The sequence below is a fragment of the Electrophorus electricus genome, chromosome 1, assembly GCF_041902795.1.
Source record: "Electrophorus electricus isolate QZ-2024a chromosome 1, ASM4190279v1, whole genome shotgun sequence".
Taxonomy (NCBI): Eukaryota; Metazoa; Chordata; class Actinopteri; order Gymnotiformes; family Gymnotidae; genus Electrophorus; species Electrophorus electricus.
This window is the reverse complement of record NC_137497.1, coordinates 10,328,721-10,354,309: the sequence shown is the minus strand read 5'-3', so window position 1 is coordinate 10,354,309 and position 25,589 is coordinate 10,328,721. Positions and strand designations below refer to the sequence as shown.

The 25,589-nt window shown below is 38.7% G+C and overlaps 1 protein-coding gene across 1 annotated transcript in view; it reads right to left on the bottom strand.

Moving 5' to 3' along the window:
• The window catches only part of LOC145651229 (NACHT, LRR and PYD domains-containing protein 12-like), a 68,941-nt gene that overhangs the window by 17,983 nt on the left and 25,369 nt on the right, over positions 1–25,589 (bottom strand). The window contains 7 exon segments of the mRNA XM_081696846.1: positions 168–338; positions 3,900–4,070; positions 7,319–7,489; positions 9,611–9,781; positions 12,413–12,583; positions 15,884–16,057; positions 22,814–22,984. Of these exon segments, the coding sequence (XP_081552972.1) occupies positions 168–338; positions 3,900–4,070; positions 7,319–7,489; positions 9,611–9,781; positions 12,413–12,583; positions 15,884–16,057; positions 22,814–22,984 (1,200 nt within the window).

The following is a 25,589-nucleotide window of genomic DNA, read 5'->3' as shown; positions in this document are numbered from 1 at the left end:
TTAGAAATATTTAAAGAAGAGAACTTTATAATATAATATAAAAATGTATATTTCCTTGCATTGCCTTGTCTGGCAATGTTTGTTTAATACTGTACTATAATGGAGTTGACAATGACCTTTTTAAAATGCCTCTTTATTTACATTCAAAAATAGTCACAGAAACTCACCTGAGAATCTCCAGTTTACAGTGTGAACTCTTCAGTCCAGCACAGAGCTGCTCCACTCCTGAATTCTGCAGGTCATTATTATTCATCTCCAGCTCTCTCAGTGAGTTTTCTGTTTGTAGAACTGATGTGAGAGATTTGCAAGACTCTTGCGTGAGACCACAGCCAGATAGTCTGTAAAAGATTAAATACAGTAAATAATGTAGTTCAGTCAGAGGATGATGAATTAAAAGATCTGAACTGCTAATAAAAATGTAAAGAAGAGTTTGAAAGGTCTGGAACACACCGATACATTTTCAGTCTTTTAATTTTACAAACACAGCAACATTTAACACTGCTGTGTCTTTATCAAAGACAAAATGGACAAAGACATGACAAATAACATTCATTAGCAACCTAAAACAGATGAACAAATAATGGATGGTTGGTTCATAAGTCAGTGAATGGCAGTTACCGTAATAAGAGTCCAAATATCAAAATATCCCACTCCTAACACCATAACAGGAAACAGAACAACATAGATCTCATTCAATGTTTCACAAATACAAACACATTAATATACAAACCGAAAATATTGTTGGCAGACACGCAGAGTAGTGATTATGGAGAAATAAACATTGCAGTATTGATTATGGAGGAATAAACACTGCAGTAGCGATTATGTTGGAATGAACACAGCAGTAGTGATTTTAGAGGAATAATCACAGTAGTATTTATTATGGAGAAATAAACACTGCAGGAGTGATTATGTAGAAATAAACACTGCAGTTTTGACTATGGAATAATGAACACTGCAGTTTTGGTTATGGAGGAATGAACATTGCAGTAGTGAATATTAGTGTATGAACACTGCAGTACTAATGGTGGTAGGATGAACACTGCAATAGTGATTATGGAGGAATGAACACTGCAGTATTGATTGGACAGAATGCAGACAGCATAATCTTTTACTAGTGTTTACATTCCTTTGCTCACAGTATGAGTCATTGATCATGAAACATTCTCCTCTGCCTTTGCTTTTCCAAGTGATGTCCTGAGTTCTGTCTGAGTGGTGCACCAAGAATCCTAGAGGCTTAATAGCTGAGTCAGGGACCCCATCAGTCAGTCAGGTGTGTGTGAGGCAGACCCCATCAGTCAGTCAGTTCTGACTCTCTCACACACACAAATAATATATCTGTCTGTCTCTCTCTTGTGGTGACACACTAAAATATCCTTACAGCACAGAGGAATTTCAGGGTACACAAGTTAATACAGTGGTAAAACCACTATTATATTGTATAATAAACTACATACTGTTTAATTCCTTATCAGATTATGACATTCACATGAAGTCAGTCAGGGAGTCATTAATTAACCCATGAGATTACAATTTGAATAAATCTTCACCAATAAATCAAGGGTGTGGGTTACATAAACATAAATACTGTTACCTGAGAAAGGTTTAATTTCTGTCCAGCACTTAATATTTTATATCACTTACAAGTATCTTCAGTTCTTTGATTCATCCCCTCGAAAAAGGTTGTATTTCAAGATTCCAAAAATTCTACTTGTGGTTATAATTCTATGTGTGGTTATATTTCTACATGTAGTTATATTGCTAAATTTGGTTATAATTCTACATGTGATTATAATTCTATGTGTGGTTATAATTCTCAGTGTGTGGTTATAATTCTCAGTGTATCTGAATTATGTAGTATCAAATGATGAATTATGGGTGCAGAAATGTCTGAAACAATATCGCTACTTCACACAACTAATTTATTCACTAAAATCAACTATTTACATTAACACAAAAAAACAACTAAACAAGTCAGCAGAGCTGTGGGGCTACAGTGAGAGTGGACACAGCCAACACTACAGCAGACCTGTGGGGCTACAGTGAGAGTGGACCCAGCTGACACTACAGCAGACCTGTGGGGCTACAGTGAGAGTGGACACAGCCGACACTACAGCAGACCTGTGGGGCTACAGTGAGAGTGGACACAGCCGACACTACAGCAGACCTGTGGGGCTACAGTGAGAGTGGACACAGCCGATACTACAGCAGACCTGTGGGGCTACAGTGAGAGTGGACCCAGCTGACACTACAGCAGAGCTGTGGGGCTACAGTGAGAGTAGACATAGCTGACACTACAGCAGACCTGTGGGGCTACAGTGAGAGTGGACACAGCTGGCTCCTCTGTCTCTGTCTGCTGTGTCCACTCTCTTCCATGTCCTCCTCCTGGACACTTTCACCATCAAGTTCTTCTGTCTTTTCTCTCTCATGCTGTCTTCTTACTAAAGAAGGTTGCCATGGCAATAACATTACTCTTTCTCTTCATCCTGGTTGTTTTCTGTCTCTCTATACTAACTGTAAATGAACAAGGAGTATTTTATATTCTAGCCAGTTCCTTATATTTAAGGAAGCTAACATTAACCTCATTAGCTTTGTTACAGTACATCCAGTGTGACACACACACACACACACACACACACACACACACACACACACACACACACACACACACACACACACACACTTCACTCCTTCTCTCCTCCTAATCTCCTGATTACTGATTACTGTGTCTTGTGTGTCTTTCTTTCTCTCTTGTAATTAAGTCCACAGGTTCACTCATCCAGTGCTGAACATTGTTCCTCACTACTGTGTTCAGATGTCCTGAGTTTACTGTCAGCTGTCTGCTCAGCTTCTCTCTCTGCTGACTCAATGTCTTCTACCATCACTGTTCTATTTTTGTTTGCTGTCTCTGGCTTGATGAAAAAATTAGCAGCCAACATTCACTCCTAAGTCAAGCTAATATGATGTTAGCATGAGGTATCTAGGAGTAGTAACCAACAATATACTGTAACTTGGCAAGCTTAAGGTTACTAATATTAGCCAGCTACATGTTTCATAAAAACACCCGTGGAGAGAGATCACAGGTTTATCTTAAGTAATAACCAATAAACCTTTCAGTTCTATTGAATGAATATTAATTTGTTGAGTTCTTTCCTCCAGCACGGCTATCAGTTCAGCTCACCTCAATATGTGTTGAACACACGGTGTAAATCATAATGAGAACAGGGTCTCCCACCCAATAACACAAGGGAATCATGTGTGATTGTAAAAGTGTCCTGTAATGTGTCCAAAACCTCAATGGTTTAGCTTTAAATGTTTTCATTAAGACTTTAAGGGCTTTTATTTGCAGAGAGATTAGAATGGCTGATGTTTACAGTGTTTCCATACATAAACTAGATAAAATCACTCAGTGAAAATCTTGCATGAGAACACTTCATTTTACAACACTGTTGTTGGAGTTTCTGAATATATTCATCCTGTAAGACATTTTGCAAAATTTCTGTGCTCAGGTGACGAAAGATGAGGTTTGTGGACAAAATACCAAAGTTCCTAGTTGAAGCAGCATTGTAATAAATACACCTGTACACGTGGACAAGGACTCATCTGTGTCTTCTCTTTACAAAATTATATTTCTCTTATAGACTTGAAAATCTGCTCATGCATCACAGATGTAACTCTTTGTCTCCACAGTGTGGTCATTTAATGAAATGCAGCAAGGTTTCAACAGAAAACTATATTTAGAAATATTTAAAGAAGAGAACTTTATAATATTAAAGTGTACATTTCCTTGCATTGCCTTGCCTGGCAATGTTTGTTTAATACTGTACTATAATGGAGTTGACACTGAGCTTTTTAAAATGGCTCTTTATTTACATTCAAAAATAGTCACAGAAACTCACCTGAGAATCTCCAGTTTACAGTGTGAACTCTTCAGTCCAGCACAGAGCTGCTCCACTCCTGAATTCTGCAGGTCATTATTATTCATCTCCAGCTCTCTCAGTGAGTTTTCTGTTTTTAGAGCTGATGTGAGAGATTTGCAAGACCCTTTATTGAGACCACAGCCAGATAGTCTGTAAAAGAGTAAATACAGTAAATAATGTAGTTCAGTCAGAGGATGATGAATTAAAAGATCTGAACTGCTAATAAAAATGTAAAGAATAGCTTGAAAGGTCTGGAACACACTGATACATTTTCAGCCTTTTAATTTTACAAACACAGTAACATTTCAACACTACTGTGTCTTCATCAAAGACAAAATGGAAAAAGACATGACAAATAACATTCATTAGCAACCTAAAACAGATGAACAAATAATGGATGGTTGGTTCATAAGTCAGTGAATGGCAGTTACCATAATCAGAGTCCAAATATCAAAATATCCCACCCCTAACACCATAAGAGGAAACAGAACAACATAGATCTCATTCAATGTTTCACAAATACAAATACACTAATATACAAGCAGAAAATATTGTTGGAAGACAAGCAGAGTAGTGATTATGGAGGAATAAACACTGCAGTAGTGATTATGGAGGAATAAATACTGCAGTAATGATTATGGAGGAATAAACACTGCAGTATTGATAATGTTGGGATGAACATTGCAGTAGTGATTATGGAGGAATAAACACCACAGTATTCATTATGGTGGAATAATCACTGTATTGTTTATCATGGAGAAATAAACAATGCAGCAGTGATTATGGAGGAATGAACACTGCAGTAGAGATTATGGAGGAATAAACACTGCAGTATTGATTATGTTGGAATGAACATCGCAATAGTGATTTTAGAGGAATAATCACTGTAGTATTTATTATGGAGGAATAAACACTGCAATAGTGATTATGTAGAAATAAACACTGCAGTAGTGACTATGGAGTAATGAATACTGTAGTATTGATTATGAAGGAATTAATATTGCGGTAGTGATTATGGAGGAATAAACACCACTGTATTGATTATGGTGGAATATTCACTGTAGTATTTATTATGGAGGAATAAACACTGCAATAGTGATTATGTAGAAATAAACACTGCAGTGGTGACTATGGAGTAATGAATACTGCAGTATTGATTATGAAGGAATTAATATTGCGGTAGTGATTATGGAGGAATAAACACCACAGTATTGATTATGGTGGAATAATCACTGTAGTATTTATTATGGAGAAATAAACACTGCAGTAGTGACTATGGAGGAATGAACATTGCAGTAGTGAATATTAGTGTATAAACATTGCAGTACTAATGATGGTGGGATGAACACTGCATTAGTGATTATGGAGGGATGGACAGAATGCAGACAGCATAATCTTTTACTAGTGTTTACATTCCTGTGCTCACACTGAGTCACTGATCATGAAACATTCTCCTCTGCCTTTGCTTTTCCCAGTGAGGTCCTGAGTTCTGTCTGTGTGGTGCACCGAGAATCCCGGAGGCACAATAGTTGAGTCAGGGACCCCATCAGTCAGTCAGGTATGTGTGAGGCAGACCCCATCAGTCAGTCAGGTGTGTGTGTGACTCAGACACAATCGGCCAGTTAAGTGTTTGTGAGGCAACAATCTCATGTCTGCTGTTGACATGAAATGTGTCCCTGGAGTTTGTCCTTCATGGACTGCATGTGTGCAGTAAAATACTGGGGAGAAGAGGACCATTCACATGTTGTTTCAGTTGGATCAGAACTTCGACTCACTTCTCACTTCTCTCCACTACAGCAGAGCTGTGGGGCTACAGTGAGAGTGGACACAGCTGACACTGCAGCAGACCTGTGGGGCTACAGTGAGAGTGGACACAGCTGACACTACAGCAGAGCTGTGGGGCTACAGTGAGAGTGGACACAGCTGACACTACAGCAGAGCTGTGGGGCTACAGTGAGAGTGGACACAGCTGGCACTACAGCAGGGCTGTGGGGCTACAGTGAGAGTGGACACAGCTGACACTACAGCAGACCTGTGGGACAACAGTGAGAGTGGACACAGCTGGCTCCTCTGTCTCTGTCTGCTGTGTTCACTCTCTTCCATGTCCTCCTCCTGGACACTTTCACCATCAAGTTCTTCTGTCTTTTCTCTCTCCTGCTGTCTTCTTACTAAAGAAGGTTGCCATGGCAATTGCATTACTCTTTCTCTTCATCCTGGTTGTTTTCTGTCTCTCTATACTAAATGTAAATGAACAAGCAGGAGTATTTTATATTCTAGCGAGTTCCTTAGATTTAAGGAAGCTAACATTAGCCTCATTAGCTTTGTTACAGTACATCAGGCACCCAGTGTGACACACACACACACACACACACACACACACACACACACACACACACACACACTTCACTCCTTCTCTCCTCCTAATCTCCTGATTACTGTGTCTTGTGTCTTTCTTTCTCTCTTGTAATTAAGTCCACAGGTTCACTCGTCCAGTGCTGAACATTGTTCCTCACTACTGTGTTCAGATGTCCTGAGTTTACTGTCAGCTGTCTGCTCAGTTTCTCTCTCTGCTGACTCCACATCTTCTACCATCACTGTCCTATTTTAGTTTGATGTCTCTGGCTTGATGAAAAAATTAGCAGCCAACATTGAGTCCTAAGTCAAGCTAATTTGATGTTAGCGTAAGGTATCTAGGTGTAATAACCAACAATATACTGTAACGTGGCAAGCTTAAGGTTACTAATATTAGCCAGCTACATGTTTCATAAAAACACCTGTGGAGAGAGATCACAGGTTTATTTTAAGGAATAACCAATAAACATTTCAGTTCTATTGAATGAATATTAACTTGTTGCGTTCTTTCCTCCAGCATGGCTGTCAGTTCAGCTCACCTCAACATGTGTTGAACACACCGTGTAGATCATAATGAGAACAGGGTCTCCTACCCAAAAACACAAGGGAATCATGTGTGATTGTAAAATACATTTTGCTAAGTTTCTGCTCTCAGGTGACCAAAAATGCAGCTTGTGGACAAAATGCCAAAGCGCCTAGTTGAAGTAGCACTGTAATAAATACACATGTACATGTGGACAAGGACTCATTTGTGTCTTCTCTTTACAATGTTATGTTTCTCTTCTAGACTTGAAAATCTGCTCGTGCGTCACAAATGTACCTCTTTGTCTCCACAGTGTGGTCATTTAATGAAATGCAGCAAGGTTTCAACAGAAAACTATATTTAGAAATATTTAAAGAAGAGAACTTTATAATATAAAATAAAAGTGTACATTTCCTTGCATTGCCTTGCCTGGCAATGTTTGTTTAATACTGTACTATAAGGGAGTTGACACTGACCTTTTTAAAATGGCTATTTACATTCAAAAATAGTCACAGAAACTCACCTGAGAATTTCCAGTTTACAGTGTGAACTCTTCAGTCCAGCACAGAGCTGCTCCACTCCTGAATTCTGCAGGTCATTATTATTCATCTCCAGCTCTCTCAGTGAGTTTTCTGTTTTTAGAGCTGATGTGAGAGATTTGCAAGACCCTTTATTGAGACCACAGCCAGACAGTCTGTAAAAGAGTAAATACAGTAAATAATGTAGTTCAGTCAGAGGATGATGAATTAAAAGATCTGAACTGCTAATAAAAATTTAAAGAAGAGCTTGAAAGGTCTGGAACACACTGATACATTTTCAGATTTTTAATTTTACAAACACAGCAACATTTCAACATTACTGTGTCTTCACCAAGACAAAATGGACAAAGACATGACAAATAACATTCATTAGCAACCTAAGACAGGTGACCAAATAATGGATGGTTGGTTCATAAGTCAGTTAATGGCAGTTACCCTAATCAGAGTCCAAATATCAAAATTTCCCATCCCTAACACCATAACAGGAAACAGAACAACACAGATCTCATTCAATGTTTCACAAATACAAATACACTAACATACAAACAGAAAATATTGTTGGAAGACACGCAGAGTAGTGATTATGGAAGAATAAACACTGCAGTAGTGATTATGGAGGTATAAACACTGCAGTATTGATTATAGAGGGATAAACACTGCAGTAGTGATTATGGAGAAATAAACACTGCAGTAGTGATTGGACAGAATGCAGAGAGCAGAATCTTTTACTAGTGGTACATTCCTGTGCTCACACTATGAGTCACTGATCATGAAACATTCTCCTCTGCTGTTGCTTTTCCCAGTGAGGTCCTGAGTTCTGTCTTTGTGGTGCAACGAGAATCCCGGAGTCTTAATAGCTGAGTCAGGGACCCCATCAGTCAGTCAGGTGTGTGTGAGGCAGACCCCATCAGTCAGTCAGGTGTATGTGTGACTCAGACCCCATCAGTCAGTTAAGTGTGTGTGAGACAACTATCTCATGTCTGCTGTTGACATGAAATGTGTCCCTGGAGTTTGTCCTTCATGGACTGTATGTGTGCAGTAAAATACTGGTGAAAAGAGGACCATTCACATGTTGTTTCAGCTGGATCAGAACTTCGATTCACAATATCGCTACTTCACACAAATAATTTATTCACTAAAATCAACCATTTACATTAACACACACAAAAAAAAAACTAAACAAGTCAGCAGACCTGTGGAGCTACAGTGAGAGTGGACACAGCCGACACTACAGCAGACCTGTGGAGCTACAGTGAGAGTGGACACAGCCGACACTACAGCAGACCTGTGGAGCTACAGTGAGAGTGGACACAGCCGACACTACAGCAGACCTGTGGGGCTACAGTGAGAGTGGACACAGCCGACACTACAGCAGACCTGTGGGGCTACAGTGAGAGTGGACACAGCTGACACTACAGCAGACCTGTGGGGTTACAGTGAGAGTGCACACAGCTGACACTACAGCAGACCTGTGGGGCTACAGTGAGAGTGGACACAGCTGACACTACAGCAGACCTGTGGGGCTACATTGAGAGTGGACACAGCTGACATTACAGCAGACCTGTGGGGCTACAGTGAGAGTGGACACAGCTGACATTACAGCAGACCTTTGGGGCTACAGTGAGAATGGACACAGCAGACACTTCAGCAGAGCTGTGGGGCTACAGTGAGAGTGGACACAGCTGACACTACAGCAGATCTGTGGAGCTACAGTGAGATTCTTTCAGTGGAGTTCTTTCCTCCAGCAGGGATATCAGTTCAGCTCACCTCAACATGTGTTGAACACATGGTGTAAATCATAATGAGAATGGGGTCTCCCACCCAAAAACACAATGGAATCATGTGTGATTGTAAAATACATTTTGCTAAATTTCTGCTCTCAGGTGACCAAAAATGCAGCTTGTGGACAAAATGCCAAAGCGCCTAGTTGAAGCAGCATTGTAATAAATACACCTGTACATGTGGACAAGGACTCATTTGTGTCTTCTCTTTACAATGTTATGTTTCTCTTCTAGACTTGAATATCTGCTCATGCATGACAGATGTAACTCTTTGTCTCCACAGTGTGGTCATTTAATGAAATGCAGTGAGGTTTCAATAGAAAGCTATATTTAGAAATATTTAGAGAAGAGAACTTTATAATATAATATAAAAGTGTAAATTTCCTTGCATTGCCTTGCCTGGCAATGTTTGTTTAATACTGTACTATAAGGGAGTTGACACTGACCAGATAAATGCCTCTTTATTTACATTCAAAAATAGTCACAGAAACTCACCTGAGAATCTCCAGTTTACAGTGTGAACTCTCCAGTCCAGCACAGAGCTGCTCCACTCCTGAATTCTGCAGGTCATTATTATTCATCTCCAGCTCTCTCAGTGAGTTTTCTGTTTTTAGAGCTGATGTGAGAGATTTGCAAGACCCTTTATTGAGACCACAGCCAGATAGTCTGTAAAAGAGTAAATACAGTAAATAATGTAGTTCAGTCAGAGGATGATGAATTAAAAGATCTGAACTGCTAATAAAAATGTAAAGAAGAGCTTGAAAGGTCTGGAACACACTGATACATTTTCAGCCTTTTAATTTTACAAACACAGTAACATTTCAACACTACTGTGTCTTCATCAAAGACAAAATGGAAAAAGACATGACAAATAACATTCATTAGCAACCTAAAACAGATGAACAAATAATGGATGGTTGGTTCATAAGTCAGTGAATGGCAGTTACCATAATCAGAGTCCAAATATCAAAATATCCCACCCCTAACACCATAAGAGGAAACAGAACAACATAGATCTCATTCAATGTTTCACAAATACAAATACACTAATATACAAGCAGAAAATATTGTTGGAAGACAAGCAGAGTAGTGATTATGGAGGAATAAACACTGCAGTAGTGATTATGGAGGAATAAACACTGCAGTAATGATTATGGAGGAATAAACACTGCAGTATTGATAATGTTGGGATGAACATTGCAGTAGTGATTATGGAGGAATAAACACCACAGTATTCATTATGGTGGAATAATCACTGTATTGTTTATCATGGAGAAATAAACAATGCAGCAGTGATTATGGAGGAATGGACACTGCAGTAGAGATTATGGAGGAATAAACACTGCAGTATTGATTATGTTGGAATGAACATCGCAATAGTGATTTTAGAGGAATAATCACTGTAGTATTTATTATGGAGGAATAAACACTGCAATAGTGATTATGTAGAAATAAACACTGCAGTAGTGACTATGGAGTAATGAATACTGTAGTATTGATTATGAAGGAATTAATATTGCGGTAGTGATTATGGAGGAATAAACACCACTGTATTGATTATGGTGGAATATTCACTGTAGTATTTATTATGGAGAAATAAACACTGCAGGAGTGATTATGGAATAATGAACACTGCAGTATTGATTATGGAGGAATGAACATTGCAGTAGTGAATATTAGTGTATGAGCACTGCAGTAGTAATGATGGTAGGATGAACACTGCAATAGTGATTATGGAGGAATGAACACTGCAGTCTCTCTCACACACATACAAACAAAATTTCTGTCTTTCTCTCTCTCACACACACAAAATAGATCTTTCTGTCTCCTTCTCTCTCTCTGTCTCATACACACACACAGACACACACACAAATAATAGTTCTGTCTCTCTCTCTCTCTCTCTCTCTCTCTCTCTCTCTATTTCACCCCCCCCACACACACACACAATAGATCTGTATGTCTCTCTCTTTCTCTATTTCAGAGACACACACACAGATAATAATTCTGCTGCTCTCTCTCTTCCTTGCTCTCTTTCACACACACACACACACACACACACACACACACACACACACACACACACACTTCACTCCTTCTCTCCTCCTAATCTCCTGATTACTGATTACTGTGTCTTGTGTGTCTTTCTTTCTCTCTTGTAATTAAGTCCACAGGTTCACTCGTCCAGTGCTGAACATTGTTCCTCACTACTGTGTTCAGATGTCCTGAGTTTACTGTCAGCTGTCTGCTCAGCTTCTCTCTCTGCTGACTCAATGTCTTCTACCATCACTGTTCTATTTTTGTTTGCTGTCTCTGGCTTGATGAAAAAATTAGCAGCCAACATTCACTCCTAAGTCAAGCTAATATGATGTTAGCATGAGGTATCTAGGTGTAGTAACCAACAATATACTGTAACTTGGCAAGCTTAAGGTTACTAATATTAGCCAGCTACATGTTTCATAAAAACACCTGTGGAGAAAGATCACAGGTTTATTTTAAGGAATAACCAATAAACCTTTCAGTTCTATTGAATGAATATTAACTTGTTGCGTTCTTTCCTCCAGCACGGCTGTCAGTTCAGCTCATCTCAACATGTGTTGAACACACGGTGTAAATCATAATGAGAACAGGGTCTCCCACCCAAAAACACAAGGGAATCATGTGTGCTTTTAAAAGTGTCCTGTAATGTGTCTAGAACCTCAATGGTTCAGCTTTAAATGTTTTCATTAAGACTTTAAGGGCTTTTATTTGCAGAGAGAATAGAATGACTGATGTTTACAGTGTTTCCATACATAAAATAGATAAAATCACTCAGTGAAAATCTTACATTAGAACACTTCATTTTACAACACTGTTGTTGGAGTTTCTGAATATATTCATCCTGTAAGACATTTTGCAAAATTTCTGTGCTCAGGTGAACAAAGATGCAGCTTGTGGACAAAATGCCAAAGCGCCTAGTTGAAGCAGCATTGTAATAAACACACCTGTACACGTGGACAAGGACTCATTTGTGTCTTCTCTTTACAAAATTATATTTCTCTTCTAGACTTGAATATCTGCTCATGCATCACAAATGTAACTTTTTGTCTCCACAGTGTGTTCATTTAATGAAATGCAGTGAGGTTTCAACAGAAAACTATATTTAGAAATATTTAACAAAGAGAACTTTATAATAAGTGTAAATTTCCTTGCATTGCCTTGCCTGGCAATGTTTGTTTAATACTGTACTATAAGGGAGTTGACACTGACCTTTTTAAAATGGCTCTTTATTTACATTCAAAAATAGTCACAGAAACTCACCTGAGAATCTCCAGTTTACAGTGTGAACTCTTCAGTCCAGCACAGAGCTGCTCCACTCCTGAATTCTGCAGGTCATTATTATTCATCTCCAGCTCTCTCAGTGAGTTTTCTGTTTGTAGAACTGATGTGAGAGATTTGCAAGACTCTTCATTGAGACCACAGCCAGATAGTCTGTAAAAGAGTAAATACAGTAAATAATGTAGTTCAGTCAGAGGATGATGAATTAAAAGATCTGAACTGCTAATAAAAATGTAAAGAAGAGTTTGAAAGGTCTGGAACACACCGATACATTTTCAGCCTTTTAATTTTACAAACACAGCAACATTTAACACTACTGTGTCTTCATCAAAGACAAAATGGACAAAGACATGACAAATAACATTCATTAGCAACCTAAGACAGATGAACAAATAATGGATGGTTGGTTCATAAGTCAGTGAATGGCAGTTACCGTAATCAGAGTCCAAATATCAAAATATCCCACCCCTAACACCATAAGAGGAAACAGAACAACACAGATCTCATTCAATGTTTCACAAATACAAACACATTAATATATAAACCGAAAATATTGTTGGCAGACATGCAGAGTAGTGATTATGGAGGAATAAACACTGCAGTATTGATTATGTAGGAATAAACACTGCAGTAATGATTATGGAGGAATAAACACTGCAGTATTGATAATGTTGGGATGAACATTGCAGTAGTGATTATGGAGGAATGAACACTGCAGTAGAGATTATGGAGGAATAAACACTGCAGTATTGATTATGTTGGAATGAACATCGCAATAGTGATTTTAGAGGAATAATCACTGTAGTATTTATTATGGAGGAATAAACACTGCAATAGTGATTATGTAGAAATAAACACTGCAGTAGTGACTATGGAGTAATGAATACTGTAGTATTGATTATGAAGGAATTAATATTGCGGTAGTGATTATGGAGGAATAAACACCTCTGTATTGATTATGGTGGAATATTCACTGTAGTATTTATTATGGAGAAATAAACACTGCAGTAGTGACTATGGAGTAATGAATACTGTAGTATTGATTATGAAGGAATTAATATTGCGGTAGTGATTATGGAGGAATAAACACCACTGTATTGATTATGGTGGAATATTCGCTGTAGTATTTATTATGGAGAAATAAACACTGCAGGAGTGATTATGGAATAATGAACACTGCAGTATTGATTATGGAGGAATGAACATTGCAGTAGTGAATATTAGTGTATGAGCACTGCAGTAGTAATGAGGGTAGGATGAACACTGCAATAGTGATTACGGAGGAATGAACACTGCAGTATTGATTGGACAGAATGCAGACAGCATAATCTTTTACTAGTGTTTACATTCCTTTGCTCACAGAATGAGTCATTGATCATGAAACATTCGCCTCTGCCTTTGCTTTTCCCAGTGAGGTCCTGAGTTCTGTCTGTGTGGTGCACCGAGAATCCTGGAGACTTAATAGCTGTGTGAGGGTCCCCATCAGTCCGTCAGGTGTGTGTGAGGCAGACCCCATCAGTCAATCAGTTGTGTGTGAGGCAGACCCCATCAGTCAGTCAGGCTGCTCTATCTCTTCCTCACTCTCTTTCACACACACACACACACACACACACACACACACACACACACACACACACACACACACACACACACACACACACACACACACACACTACTTCTGTCTCTCTCTCACAGACAAAAATAGATCTGCCTCTTTCTCTGTCTCTCTCTATTTCAGACACACACACACACAAATAATAGTTCTGTCTCTCTCTATTTCTCACATGCACACAGACACACACACACACACACACACACACACACACACACACACACACACACACACACACACAGATAATAGTTCTCTCTGTCTCTCTCTCGCACAAACACACACACACACACAGATAATAGTTCTCTCTCTCTACCACACACAGATAATAGTTCTGTCTGTCTCTCTCTCTCTCATACACACACACACACACACACACACTAACACACACACACACACACAGAGATAATAGTTCTGTCTCTCTCACACATACAAATAATAGATCTCTCTCTCTCTCTCTATTTCACCCCCCCCACACACACAATAGATCTGTAAGTCTCTCTCTTTCTCTATTTCAGAGACACACACACAGATAATAATTCTGCTGCTCTCTCTTCCTTGCTCTTTCACACATACACACACCAACACACACACACACACACACACACACACACACACACACACACACACACTTCACTCCTTCTCTCCTCCTAATCTCCTGATTACTGATTACTGTGTCTTGTGTGTCTTTCTTTCTCTCTTGTAATTAAGTCCACAGGTTCACTCGTCCAGTGCTGAACATTGTTCCTCACTACTGTGTTCAGATGTCCTGAGTTTACTGTCAGCTGTCTGCTCAGCTTCTCTCTCTGCTGACTCCACGTCGTCTACCATCACTGTTCTATTTTTGTTTGCTGTCTCTGGCTTGATGAAAAAATTAGCAGCCAACATTCACTCCTAAGTCAAGCTAATATGACGTTAGCATGAGGTATCTAGGTGTAGTAACCAACAGTATACTGTAACTTGGCAAGCTTAAGGTTACTAATATTAGCCAGCTACATGTTTCATAAAAACACCTGTGGAGAAAGATCACAGGTTTATTTTAAGGAATAACCAATAAACCTTTCAGTTCTATTGAATGAATATTAACTTGTTGCGTTCTTTCCTCCAGCACGGCTGTCAGTTCAGCTCATCTCAACATGTGTTGAACACACGGTGTAAATCATAATGAGAACAGGGTCTCCCACCCAAAAACACAAGGGAATCATGTGTGATTTTAAAAGTGTCCTGTAATGTGTCTAGAACCTCAATGGTTCAGCTTTAAATGTTTTAATTAAGACTTTAAGGGCTTTAATTTGCAGAGAGATTAGAATGACTGATGTTTACAGTGTTTCCATACATAAACTAGATAAAATCACTCAGTGAAAATCTTACATTAGAACACTTCATTTTACAACACTGTTGTTGGAGTTTCTGAATATATTCATCCTGTAAGACATTTTGCTAAATTTCTGCGCTCAGGTGAACAAAGATGCAGCTTGTGGACAAAATGCCAAAGCGCCTAGTTGAAGCAGCATTGTAATAAACACACCTGTACACGTGGACAAGGACTCATTTGTGTCTTCTCTTTACAAAATTATATTTCTCTTCTAGACTTGAATATCTGCTCATGCATCACAAATGTAACTTTTTGTCTCCACAGTGTGTTCATTTAATGAAATGCAGTGAGGTTTCAACAGAAAACTATATTTAGAAATATTTAACAAAGAGAACTTTATAATAAGTGTAAATTTCCTTGCATTGCCTTGCCTGGCAATGTTTGTTTAATACTGTACTATAAGGGAGTTGACACTGACCTTTTTAAAATGCCTCTTTATTTACATTCAAAAATAGTCACAGAAACTCACCTGAGAATCTCCAGTTTACAGTGTGAACTCTTCAGTCCAGCACAGAGCTGCTCCACTCCTGAATTCTGCAGATCATTATTATTCATCTCCAGCTCTCTCAGTGAAGAGTTTTCTGTTTGTAGAACTGATGTGAGAGATTTGCAAGACTCTTCAGTGAGACCACAGCCAGATAGTCTGTAAAAGAGTAAATACAGTAAATAATGTAGTTCAGTCAGAGGATGATGAATTAAAAGATCTGAACTGCTAATAAAAATGTAAAGAAGAGTTTGAAAGGTCTGGAACACACCGATACATTTTCAGCCTTTTAATTTTACAAACACAGCAACATTTAACACTACTGTGTCTTCATCAAAGACAAAATGGACAAAGACATGACAAATAACATTCATTAGCAACCTAAGACAGATGAACAAATAATGGATGGTTGGTTCATAAGTCAGTGAATGGCAGTTACCGTAATCAGAGTCCAAATATCAAAATATCCCACCCCTAACACCATAACAGGAAACAGAACAACACAGATCTCATTCAATGTTTCACAAATACAAACACATTAATATACAAACCGAAAATATTGTTGGCAGACACGCAGAGTAGTGATTATGGAGGAATAAACACTGCAGTAGCGATTATGTTGGAATGAACACAGCAGTAGTGATTTTAGAGGAATAATCACAGTAGTATTTATTATGGAGAAATAAACACTGCAGGTGTGATTATGTAGAAATAAACACTGCAGTTTTGACTATGGAATAATGAACACTGCAGTTTTGATTATGGAGGAATGAACATTGCAGTAGTGAATATTAGTGTATGAACACTGCAGTACTAATGATGGTGGGATGAACACTGCAGTAGTAATGATGGTGGGATGAACACTGCAGTAGTGATTATGGAGGAATGGACAGAATGCAGAGAGCAGAATCTTTTACTAGTGTTTACATTCCTCTGCTCACACTAGGAGTCATTGATCATGAAACATTCTCCTCTGCCTTTGCATTTCCCAGTGAGGTCCTGAGTTCTGTCTGCGTGGTGCACCGAGAATCCTGGAGGCTTAATAGCTGAGTCAGGGACCGCATCAGTCAGTCAGGAGTGTGAGGCAGACCCCATCAGTCAGTCAGGAGTGTGAAGCAGACCCCATCAGTCAGTCAGGCGTGTGAGAGGTAGACGCCAGTCAATCAGTCAGGCTGCTCTATCTCTTCCTCGCTCTCTTTCACACACACACACACACACACACACACACACACACACAATACTTTGGTCTCTTACAATACTTTCTGTCTCTCTCTCTCTCGTACACACACACACACACACACACACACACACACACACACAAATAATAGAGCTGTCTGTCAGTCTCACTTACTCTCTCTCTCTCACACACACACACACACACACACACACACAATACTTCTGTCTTTCTCTCTCACACACAAAATAGATTGAATCTTTAAAATAGATTGAATGTTTGAATCTCTCTCTCTCTTTCTCTCTGAGGCACACACACACCTAATAGTTCTGTCTGTCTCTCTCTCACTCACACACACACACACACACACACACACACACACACACACACACACACACACATACTTCTGTCTTTCTCTCTCTCACACACACAAAATAGATCTTTCTGTCTCCTTCTCTCTCTCTGTCTCATACACACACACAGACACACACACAAATAATAGTTCTGTCTCTCTCTCTCTCTCTCTCTCGCACACACACACACACACACACACACACACAGATAAGAGAAAGTATTGTCATGTTTAACTATCAAGTTTAACTGGAACACTTTCTTAGAAGTACAAGGGTTTTAAAATGTGATAAACCAAAGTAAATTAGTAAAGAGATAAAAAAAACAACAACTCAACTCTCAAGTAAGAAACAAGAGAACAACAATTTTGATGAAATTTCTCAACAACACAAGAAACCATCTAAACACACAGCAGCTAACAGGAGTGGAACAGTAGCATCTTGCAGCAAAACTACAAGGACAAAACTACGGATAAAGCCAAGGAAGACGTGGAAAATTACATGAAACATAAAAGGATAATTTACATTTACATTTATATACAGAATACAGTGAACAAAACCACCATCACCAGTCTCCTGTTATATACAGAATACAGTGAACAAAACCATCATCACCAGTCTCCTGTTATATACAGAATACAGTGAACAAAACCACCATCAGCAGTCTCCTGTTATATACAGAATACAGTGAACAAAACCATCATCACCAGTCTCCTGTTCTATACAGAATACAGTGAACCAAACCACCATCACCAGTCTCCTGTTATATACAGAATACATTGAACCAAACCACCATCACCAGTCTCCTGTTATATACAGAATACATTGAACCAAACCACCATCACCAGTCTCCTGTTATATACAGAATACAGTGAACAAAACCACCATCACCAGTCTCCTGTTATATACAGAATACAGTGAACCAAACCACCATCAGCAGTCTCCTGTTATATACAGAATACAGTGAATCCTGCCACAGGGCTCTCTGTGCCATAACAAGCCAAATATAAAAAGGGGCATATGTAATGGAAGACAGATAGTCATTGAAGATGAAGATGAGGATAACACCATCCTAACTGTGAACATTTATCACAACGGCACCATCATGTTTCAAGGCAGTGAGGCCTCTGCTCTGTTCAGGAAAACTTTACCTTTATCAGAGCAGTAGCAGAAACTGAGAAAGTAACTGAGGAGGAGGAGACTAGTAGCCACGTAGCCCAGGGTTCAGGGGAGGGATGGGAAAACACCTCACAGACCAGCACAATGCAGGCCTGACCAGCACAACACAGGCCAGACCAGCACAATGCAGGCCAGACCAGCACAACACAGACAAATGGAGATCACGGTATTCCAGCAAAGAGAAAGTCTTTCTCTCCAGGAAGTTGAGACAATAGAATTCAAACATCTGAGAGGAGAAGTGTTGGAGCTCCAGAAGGACAGAGAGGCTCTCAGGAGGGAGCTCAGTGCAGTCAGAGAGAAAGTACAGCTCAGGGACAATACCATGATCACCCTGAAGGAGGAGATACAGAGACTAAAAAAGAAGAACTACAGTTCAGGGACAGTTCCATGATCACCCTGAAGGAGGAGCTACAGAGACTAAAAGAGATGAGCTACAGCTCAGGGACAGTACCATGATCACCCTGAAGGAGGAGCTACAGAAACTAAAAGAGATGAACTACAGCTCAGGGACAGTAGCATGATCACCCTGAAGGAGGAGCTACAGAGTCTAAAAGCCAACCAGCAGACCTCTGATTCTGCACAGCAACACTAAATCAACTCTGAACCACAGACTGCCACACTGAGCCCCGTCCGGTCCATCCACACTAAGTCAGATAAAAAAACCTAATATTCCTCCAGATGCAGGCATAGTCATTTTAATTGATTTTAATGGAAAATTCTTAAACGAGGAACAGCTTTTCCCAGGATCTAAAGTTGCAAAAGTTTGGTGTTCCCGAACCAGCAATGCCCTCCAGCTTCTTACACATGCCATCTCAGGTAATCCAAGCCACCCCATTATTTAGAAAGCAAGAGAGTAGCAGAGTAAGAAGAGTAGCACAGACCTCCACAGAGACCTTCCCCTCCTCCAAAATCACCATCTCTACCATCCTGCCCAGTAGAGACTTCCATCCAGCTACAATCCACAAGATAAATGCAGAGATCTCCTGTGGATGTGCACTGCTGGCTAATGTGCACCTGACACACCACTCCAACCTCAGCATCCACAGCCTTCATGACCACGTCCACCTGCACAAGGACACTGTGAGCATCTCTGCCAGCTGCCCAGCAAGCCATCCACAGTAAAGTACACCTGCCATCACCACCCACCCCCAACATGCAGCCCAAACAGCAGACCTACACCTCTGTAGTACAACCTCCACCCTCCACAAACACTACAGAGATGGAGAGATCACACAGATACTCAACCTCATATGTCAAAGGCACAATTCATTAATGAAGAAATAGATAAATAGATAAATGAGTTAATAAATAAAAAGACAAATAAATAAATATCACTGTTTATAGGTTAGTCATTACACCATTTTAATATGTATGTTTATATACATGAATTGTACATATTTGTACATATAATTTCAACATATTCCTTCACTTTTACAGGTTTATCTCACTTTGAATCTGTTTGTATTTGTGTTTTTCCTTTCATACTTCATTTAAATAATGAAACCATTATCTGTCTCTTTATGGAACATTCAAGGCATAAAATCATCCATGTTTGGGTACAAAAGTATAAACACTGAATTCACAAATAACACAAAGATAAAGACATTATAAATCTCCATGAAACCTGATGTAAATCTGATGTAAATCTGATTCGGTGACTCACTGCCCTTTAAACTACAAGGAAATCCTCCTCATAGCTGTTACACTCCCTGACATTAAAAGAGAGGGAGATTCAGATGAAATCACTATCTGGTAGAAATCAGAACTGTCAAAAATCATAATTCCTCTGAAATTAGAAAAATCACTGAAATACAAATTATATCACTTCAAAAACAAAACTACATCACCCACTGGAACACACAAACCCAAGTACAAAGTAAAATGCAGTATTAACTGGCTATGAAACAGAACATTGTAGCAGACAATCTGCTCAAAGTGACTGATATTAAACACAGAACCACGTTGAGAAAGTCCAGACTCAGTTAACACAGCCTGGCGGCCCAGACCAGCCAATATAAGACATCAGTGTAACAAAGACACTCTAGAGACAGAGCTACACTTTCTCAATGAATGTGAAACATTCAACCAAATACATCAAATATACTTTACAAAATTTGAGATGGTCCACCCCAACTATAAGTATTGATGGTCCACCCCAACTTTAAGTATCTATGGAACACTGACAAACAGGTCAGTGTGTTAGGAAGGATGAAGTGTTCTGCACTTTCTCACTGAATGTGAAACTAATATATATATATATATATATATATATATATATATATATATATATATATATATATATATATATATGCACACTGGACTATGTACTATTAGGCTGTAGGTATCCCATTAGCTAGCAATACTATTAACAACATCCTCCTTATTCTGTATCAAACGGATTCAAATACATATGAAGGAATCAACATTAGCCACGGTGGCTAATCCCTGATTACTATGTTATTATCCACATAATCTTCCAGAAGGTTTAAATGAAGTGACTAATGGCTGAAAATACACCATTTACTCATAAGACTTTTATCTAAACATTTATTTAGCTAAACTAAAGCTAACAAATAACTAGAATCACAGATAGTTATACTAATGTTTATGGGGAACTGGATGCCAATTCTTTTAATAGGCAAATCAAATTCTCAGAGAATTAATCAACTTTTCGATCTACCTGACACAAAATATTGGATGTGAACACAAATACACCCCGCCCCCCCACACACACAGAGCATTATATGATACTGTGTCTGCAGGCACCCCCAATTCAGATGTAAGACTTTTTAATACAACTTCCAATGTAATTTAATACCAAATTTGCAGTGAGGATGTACAAAAATGAAATCCGTTTGAATAAATCGTAAATAAATATTATGTTTAAACACTGTCATTGAGGAACAGATGCTTCCAGATTAATTTTGAAGAGAGACATAAGAACACTTAATAATAAGTGGACAAGAAATTGACAAAATCTGACAGAAAAAATATATCTAGTTAACTTGGGCACTTTCTACAAAAAATTCTTGCTAGTGAGAGCAGAGTTAATTACTTCCCTGTAATGTTCATATGTAGCTAGCTAGATAAAGCTGGAGCTAATAAACTGATTTCTGAGAGGACTGCAGACCATATACAAAAATATGTAGAAAGTTACACATTTATAAATCGAGTGAAACATTTTGAGATGAACAGTGTCAGATGAATCAGTCTGACTAGAATTTCCTGTGGAGATCCAATAGCGGTTGCTAGTCACCTGGACTTAGTTTTGGTAACATTGATTAGCTAGCTAGTGTGGTTCCTAGATTTTTCCCACATTCTAATAAATTTATGAAGTACACTTTAAATAGAAAATAAACATGGAGACTCAAAAATTAATGGAAAAGAATAGCTGGTCCAGTATTTATTACATTACATACAAATGTGGCATAGTCCAGAGAATATCTAACAATCACACACAACATCTCCATCGCTATGTTCAAACATACATTATTCAATATATGCACCAACCATCACTGAACATACATGCACAAAGAACACCAACCATCAGAGGATATACACACACAGAGCACCACCCATCACTATACAAACATAAACTCAAAGAGGACAATTTAGAATATCCAATCAACCTAACTTCTGTGTTTATGGACTGTGAGAGGAAACCAGAGATCCTGAAGGAAACCTGCACAGATAAGGACTGGAACCCAAGACCCTAGTGCTGAGAGAAACTTCACTGAGGGAGGGACTCAACCCCAAGACCCTAATGCTGATGGGTAAATGAACTGAACACCAAGCCACCATACTGCCTGCCTAACAGCATAACAATAACAACATAACAATATAACAATAATAAATATGATAATAATAATAATAATAATAATAATTCTTCTTCTCTTCTTCTTCTCCTCCTTATTATTATTATTATTATTATTATTATTATTTCTTTATTTTTTACTACTAGTTGTGTAAACCTGATCATGCAGTAAAACGTAACTCTTTGTGGCCACAGTGTGTTCATTTAATGAAATGCAGCTAGTTTCACCAGAAATGTTTTGTCTGGATCTATAACTTTGTTCCGCAGTACCTTATTTTAACTCTGTTAATGTTGCACTACAAGGCAGTTTTGTAATTTCTTTAAAGAAGAGGAGAATCACATTTGATAAATTGTGCACCATAATGGTTCCATTTAAGAATAAATTAACAGAAACTCACCTGAGAATCTCCAGTTTACAGTGTGAACTCTTCAGTCCAGCACAGAGCTGCTCCACTCCTGAATTCTGCAGGTCATTATTATTCATCTCCAGCTCGCTCAATGTATTTTCTGTTTGTAGAACTGTTGTGAGAGATTTGCAAGACCCTTCAGTGAGATTACAGCCAGATAGTCTGCAAAGAAATACATAGAGTACAAAATGCAGTTCAATCAGAGGATCTACAGACAACACAAAATGAGTTTATGATAATGAAAAGATATTACTAATTGTGTGTGTGTGTGTGTGTGTATGTGTGCGCATGCACAAAATATGAGACACAGGTCATGAACGAAGTCCATGTATTTCTCTTCAAACAGAATGGTGCCACTTGATGGAAGAGCTATTATGATGGTAGCATCACCTGTGTGATGCCATTTCCTGTTTTTGAAATTCCTTCACATGAATAACAGTTTAGGCATTCCAATCTTTACTATTGTCCTATTGTTTATTCATTTTCTGTAACTGCATACAATTCTGATATCAACAATGTCTACAAGTCACAGGAGACTACTCGACCATTCAAAACTTGCTGATGCAGACAACTAACCAAAGCTAAGTGTCTACTAGCTATCAAGTATTTGTATTTCACCATGACTTCAGTCATTTGTTGCTTGTGTTGAGTGCAGCATGTTTAGATTAATCATTACTGATAAATGTATCTATGAGAAGTACAGATTAATCATTAGTGAATTATCTACACTTCTCACAGTTACATTTATCATTAATCATTAGTGATAAACATCACAGGAGACTCTCAGCTTCAGTATGTAAACTACAGAGCTCTGGTTATACAAAAATAAGGTAATAAAATGTGTTGGGGTAAAGGCCAATCGTTATTCTGTATTTTCATGAGGTGATCTGTGATATAATTATAATAGGCTTTAAAGCTCTCTGTAGCAGGTGCAGAGAGGTGCAAGACTGTCTGAAAGCATGAATAATGTTTCTGGGGTATCTTAAGGTCAGAGACCTTTTGGGACTCTAAGTGCAGAACTGAGGTTCTGATACAGGCTTCTGTACAAGTCTAAGGCAGATTACTCTGAACTGTTCCTGTGAGAAATAACTTCATTAGTGTTGAAAAAGATCTCTGTTTTTAAAAGACTTGAAAGCCTCTTTGAGAGTTGTGTGGCTAAGCAAGGTTCATTATCTTACCACAAGGGCAGAGTGATACTGACCTACCACATCATTTAGCAGATGTTTGGTGGTGTGAGTTGAGATCATCTTTGTTTAAAAAAAATCTTCCAATGGGATACAATGGTGTCAAGTTTAACTTGCATAATGATGAATCTCAATTTGCATATATTGAATAATGTATGTTTGAACATAGTGGTGGAGATGTATGTAAAGAAGGTGGGGTGATTACATAATCACTTCTGAAAACTGTATAAAAATATGTGTTGTGTGTGACTGTTAGACATATTCTGGACTATGCCTCGTTTGTAACATTGAGCTCAGAATAAAGATGGGACCGGCTATTCTCTTCAAACGCACCCACACCGTCAGCAGTAGGGTTATCAGCACCAGCTGATAGATGGCCCAGAGCTGCGTTGTTCTGTGAGCAGGGTCTGAATCCACACATGTGCACCGTTATAGGTAAGCAGAAGTCGTGTTTGAAACATTCTGCATAGGTGGTATTAAGACCTTGTCCACAGAGTTTTGTGGTAGGTCTTGGGCGTCTTAAAAGTGCAGGAAGTGAATGGATACGCAGACAGATCTGTTTAAACGTGATTAATATCATCTAATTATAAAATGCATACACGCAAAATATATTAATGAGGTTTTAGTAATAAATACAATAAAGTAACGGATGGAGGTACAGTATATAAAACCGGTGACAGTTACAGTAGTAGAGAGTGTACATATTACAGACACATTAAAATAGTAGCAGTAGGAGAAGGTGGGATTAAAGTATTACAGGATAAGAATATAAACAATGTGAGTGGCGATTAATAGAATTTTGGAATAGTGTAAATTTTCATTTTACTCAAATAAGTTATGGTTAAGTCAACATATTAATAATTGATGGAATTCAGCGAAGCAAATTAGAAAATAATCATATGGATAGCGATTTGTTAAGTGAGACGCAGGGAGCACGAACACATTTTTGACTTGAGAAAATATATAGAAACTCTGCAGGTGTGGAGTGTTGGCAGTGGCTAGAGTCAATAAATCTTAAATTGTATCAGCTGACTATTTTAATTTAGATGAAGCTGAGGCTGCATTTCCTCATCTTAGCTTAAGGGAGAGAGTAAGGAGGATGTGGAAAAGAATCTGTTGGCTGAAGTGCTTAATTTATTGTTGTCTAGCCAAGTGCCTGGAAGAGCAACAGTTGGATTGGAGCACTTACTGTGGAAACCGTTTGAACCACTAACATTGATTATGGGAAGCAACGAAAAGGGTTAAAGATTTTTGCAATGACAGACATGAGGAACAGATGATTATGGCCTTCAGTAGGTCAGAAACTACCACATATTCTGTGTACTGTCTCTCTGTTACTGCTGCTCTGCTGTGTGTTGTCTCTCTGTTACTGCTGCTCTGCTGTGTCCTGTCTCTCTGTTACTGCTGCTCTGTTGTGTGCTGTGTCCTGTCTCACTGTTCCTGCTGCTCTGTTGTGTGTTGTCTCTCTGTTACTGCTGGTCTGCTGTGTGCTGTGTACTGTCTCTCTGTTACTGCTGCTCTGCTGTGTGCTGTGTACTGTCTCTCTGTTACTGCTGCTCTGCTGTGTTCAATGTTATGCTTGG